This window comes from Eucalyptus grandis, chromosome 3 (genome assembly GCF_016545825.1).
Source record: "Eucalyptus grandis isolate ANBG69807.140 chromosome 3, ASM1654582v1, whole genome shotgun sequence".
Classification (NCBI taxonomy): Eukaryota; Viridiplantae; Streptophyta; class Magnoliopsida; order Myrtales; family Myrtaceae; genus Eucalyptus; species Eucalyptus grandis.
In genome coordinates, this window is record NC_052614.1 from 30717931 (window position 1) to 30723317 (window position 5387).

Below are 5387 nucleotides of genomic sequence, written 5' to 3' on the forward strand. Positions count from 1 at the left end.
TGGTAGTGACCGTTTGGCCGATGCTAACATGACAATTTTTAAATATTTTTTCCTTTTTTTTGCTCTCTTATTTTTATTTATTTATTTATTTATTTTTCTAGCTTTCATTCTTCCTCTTGGTGAGCTTGCGATCATCTAACCGGCCAAAGGCTAGGGCCAGTGAGGTCGATCTCCTCAACCATTGGTGAGGCTTGCCCTTGCCCAACAACGGCGAGGGCAAGCTCAACCTTGCTTGCAGCCCTAGTGAGACATGACCTAGCTAGATCTAGGCGAGGGTGAGCTTGACCTTGCCAATGATGGCGAGGCTCGCCTCTTATTTCTATTTATTTATTTAGTTTTGCTTTCATTCTTCCTCTAGCCAGCCAAAGGCTAGGGCCAGCGAGGTCAATCTCCTCAACCATTGGTCCCCTAGCCTCTAGCTGGTTCATCAACTGGCTAGGAAAAGAAGGAAATGGGAAAAAAAAGAAAAAAAAAAGAAAGAGAGAAAAAGGAAAAAAAAGTATTAAAAATTGACATGCCAGCGTTGACCGGCATCCATGTAGCGCCAATCAACACAACATTGATTGGATGACTGAATTGGCACAAACATAGAAATTTAGTAATGAATTGGCCAAAAAAAAAAAAAATAGGACTGAATTGGAAAAATTATAATAGATTTAGGGCTGTTTTGGTAATTTTCCCTATGTGCTTGCACATGTGAGTTGTTATAAAGAGCCCTAGTTGTGGGAGAAAATAGACGATGAGAAAGATGGCTTCTTCTTTTTCGTCGGAGTTGATGAGGATTTTGCTGTGTGCTTTTGTGTTGAGCGTTCGTAGCTCTTTTGAGAAGAAGGTTCTTGTCCATGGAGCTCAGATTACCGTCTCTGTCAGCTCTCTTTCTCCTTCTGTCAATTGCACAGCTTCAACAAACAATGGTCTCTCTCCTCCCTGCCCCCCATCCTTTCTCTCCCTCCCCGATTATTTATTTTTGTGCTTATGTGTGTGTAAACGTAGTATTCCGTGGGACTGCTCTACAAACATAAAAATGATGAGCGATTGATTTTTGGGTTGTGATCTGTTGAATCAATCAGTATTTATTTAAAGTATACCGCCGACAAGTTCATCCGAACTAATTCTTGTAAGTTGTAACAACGTGTTTGTAGGGGAATGAGTTCGTTTCTTTTTGCTAATAACAATAATTATGATATACTACACACCCTCAGAGCAGATACGTGAATATTGAACAGCCTTGAATTGAGCTGAAAGTCTTTCAAAAGTAGGCAAGACAGAGATATCAACAAGAATTTAATAAAATTTAATTAAATAGTAAACTATATTAATCTTGTCTACTATTTTGTGAATTACAATAAAAAATAATATATTCGATCAATATATACTTAAAATGACTATATTAAATGAATTTAAAAGTTGCACAAATGGAGATGGTAAAAATCTTTCCCAAAATACATTTTTCTTACAATTATTTTCTTTTTTTAATTTCTTTCCCTTCCATTATTCATTTTATGGATATTATAAATCTTATCTATCTTTATCTCACTTCTCTTGTGGGGTAATTTTATCTAGTTCATATCTCTCTTATATTTGACTTTATCCTGTCTTGAGCAAGAATCAAACATGAGACATATAATAAATTTTGTTTTATTTTGAATTTTACTCTAACTACCAAACGTAGTTTAAGTAAACTCAACTTTTGGCTAAGTTGGGAATGATCATTGTGTATAGACCAAACATATGTACAAAGCCAATGGCTTGTTCTTTTTTGCTTATAGCAAAGCATAATTTAAAAGGAAGGATAACGATACTGAATCATAAGGTTGGTGGATGAAGAAAGCGTAAAATATAGCATGATCATTCATGAAGCGACAGATAGTTCACTTAATAAAGAGTGTTACACTGCAGCCACATTGCAATTAATTAATTAGCTACTCATAAACATAAATTTCGATTGCTTAGATACCATGATTGCTTTGATGAGTGTTTTCAATAGTATGCTGCCAATGATTTCTCATTCCTTGCATCTAACATAGTTCTGCGCGGTAATATAATCTCTTGTTAATGCGTTTGTGACTTCCATTATTTCTTTCTCAGTGAACTCAACCCTTAAACTAGTTCACAAGTATGGACCATGCTCCCAGCTGTTCGATGGTGGCCCCATCAATCACACGCAGGTTCTTCTCGAAGACATGGCAAGGGCGAAATGGATCCAATCCAAGATCTCCAACAGCATCAGTGGCACCAGTGATTTGAAGGAGTCCAACGTTAGCCTCCCAGCGAGTAACAGCACCAATGGCGGCGGCTATGTGGTGACTATAGGCCTTGGCACGCCAACGAAGGACCTGACCCTCCTGTTTGATACGGGAAGTGCACTTACTTGGACCCAATGTGAGCCTTGCATATCTTGCTATAGCCAGGCCGAGCCAATCTTCGACCCCTCTAATTCATCGTCCTATGCCAACATATCTTGCTTTGCGCCATCTTGCATTGGCCTCGCTTCTGGCACAGGTAATAATCGATGGTTGTGTGTTGCATGTCCAATCGGGTTTTTAATTAGTGGATTACAAAATGAGACATCATCAGCATGTAATAATTAAGAATAATGATTAGTGATGTCAATGTTTGTAACTCGCAAGTTGAAAGCCTTCCCCCATTCTCATAGATGGCGGAAAACATAGCCGGTCAACCATGTTGGCGAGATTTTCATTTGGGAGAATAAAGACAGGAAGAGGACTGCTAGTTGTGAGAGGTTTCTAGGAACAAGTTTAGAATCGCTTTATAAATCAGCTTATATGATGAGCAGGTCAGCTACCTAGTTGTAGCGGATCCAGATGCATCTACGAGACGGGATACGGTGACGGCTCCTCCTTCACGGTTGGGTTGTTTGCCACGGAGACGCTCACCCTAACCCAACGGATGTTATTACCAACTTCGAATTCGGTTGTGGCGAGAACAACGGAGGGTTATTCGATGGGTTGGCCGGACTACTTGGGCTTGGTCGAGACCCAATATCAATCATAGAGCAAACTGCGACCAAGTATGGCCGATACTTCTCATACTGCCTCCCTCCTTCAACTAGCGCCCCGGGATATTTGACTTTTGGTAGGGACAAGGTCACATCCCCGTCGTTGAGCTTCACGCCGATGGTGACCGTCGCACAGAATCCGCTCTTTTACGGCATCAAAATAATAGGAATCAGTGTAGATGGGAAGCCACTTTCCATACCGTCGACTGTGTTCTCCAATGCCAGCACAATCATAGACTCGGGGACCACGGTGACACAATTGCCTCCAACTGCATACACCGCCCTCCGGTCGGCATTCCGAGAGGCAATGGCGAACTACACGAGTGCACCTCCATTTGAGCCGCTTGACACTTGCTACGACTTCAGTGGGGTTAGCACCTTCACCGGCCCAGTGATCACGTTCACTTTCGATGGGCCAATTGACATCGATTTGGATCTTGAGCGGGATGTTTTACGTGGTGGATGTATCGCAAGTTTGCCTAGCGTTTGCGGCGGGCGCGGACGACTTCGCCATCTACGGCAACACACAGCAGAGGGCATTTGAGGTGGTCTATGATGTGACCGGAGGACAAATTGGGTTTGGCGCCAAGGCCTGTCTCTAAGATGGGTTGCATTTTGAGTTCTCGAAAGGACAAGGAATCATTTGAGTGTCTGCTTTAGTAGTACTTGGTCGGTTTAGAGAATAATAACGAATGTCGTTCTCCTTGTCACTTCAAGTCAAAACACGCTACGATCGTGATTGTGTGATGTAGTGACTGTTGAGAGTGTTTTGTTCTCCATTGGAAGGAGATAAAAAAAAAATTACGTGGATTTTTATGAAATCCACGTAACCATGTTTAGACGAATATTTGGAAAATTTAAGTACTCTGTCGCTCTATCTTATTTGAAGTAGAACTTCCGCGATTAGGAATGCCTGATCTTCGGTATTTTCTTCTTCTTTGGCGTGGGGGACTCTGCTGGAAATCGTCAAAGGAGACCGGTGGGCGAAATAAATCCCTTTTGCGAGGTGGCTATTGCATTATCGTGGGCCCTCCCAATTCAACCGATTGCAATTTGCTTTTCCTATTTAATTATTAATTTAATATTAGATTTATGAATTGCCACTAGCGTATTCTGTATCAATTAAGAGCCAAGCCAGAAGCTTGCCTTAATATTGAATAAGAGATTTGGCTCTGGTAACCTGGTTATACTAGATTCATCTCCATTTTAGGTACCTTTTTTTCTTTTATAAAATTTTTTACAATGTGATCTTTCATTTTTATTGCCTGTTCTATTATTTAGGAAAAATGCCACTAAAAATCCCAAATGTTGACACTTAAATTTTGGCAAGCCGATCATTTATTTATTGCATAAAAATTAGGAAATAATTTTAACCCCTAAACAAAATTATTATAATTAAGTTGTACAGTAGATATTTGAAGAGCATTTACTTTTTATTGTTGCATTTTCATTGGACCGACAATGGATGGTTTTGAATTGATGGTTCGGAGACTTAATTTGACGAGTTAGACTAAGCTCAGGGGAGAGTGAATTGGCCCCAAGGCCATCATTCTTTAATGGCCAAAAATTGACTTATAAGGAATGACAAGTTGGAATATTAGTATATTTCAGAAAAAGATTCATACTATTCTTCCAATATTTTGTTCAAGAACATAGAAGGAAAATTTGGTCAATGAAAAGAAACAAAAAGAAAGAATGATATCGCGTGGATCTTTCATATATTCATGCAATATATATGTGCCCATATACATATATTGAAGGGCATATATCTTAGTCGAAAGGAAGGTTTCAAATGAGGAATATTGAAAAATAGAAGGGAATATTGCAAGAAGGGGCATATATTGGGGCAATATATTTTTGCCTGTTGAAGGCGCAAGCAAAAAGAAATCTTTACCCATATTTTAAGGTTAAAAAAGAAAGAGAATATTGTGGCTTTATTAAAAAAGATAACAAGATTAGGTATACAAAGGGGCCCTCGGTGAAAAGAATACAAAAAAAGTGTGGTTCCTTTCTTTTGCAAGTCTGGCAACACGCAGGGGAGAGAGGGGGAGAGAGGGAGGGAGGGGAAAGGGGTCCTTTACTAATTAAGGTTTAGATATTACAATACTCATGGGTCAATTGCTAAAAGTTGTGTCCGTTTGTCAATCTCGATTTCTTCAATAATGAATCATAAGAGTTACTTACCATTTTCATTTGTTCATTTCAAATTCTTTTGTAGTGAATCGTGAGAAAGAGTCAACAATAGTTTGTGCATTTCCATCAATACTCATGGATTGATTTAGTGAGAATCCGTGAGATTTAATTCTAGAATTTTTGAAAAAATTTCTATTATTTTACCTTGCATTTTGTACATAATGTTTATGTTTTT

The 5387-nt window shown here is 39.2% G+C and overlaps 1 protein-coding gene across 1 annotated transcript; it reads left to right on the forward strand.

The window, feature by feature from the left end:
• Window positions 1-748: 748 nt before the first annotated feature.
• LOC104439424 (aspartyl protease AED1) lies at window positions 749-3015 on the forward strand. The gene is made up of 3 exons (XM_010052492.2): window positions 749-914; window positions 2089-2502; window positions 2798-3015. The coding sequence occupies exons 1-3, from the start codon at window positions 749-751 to the stop codon at window positions 3013-3015; spliced, it is 798 nt and encodes a 265-aa protein (XP_010050794.2).
• Window positions 3016-5387: the final 2372 nt, after the last annotated feature.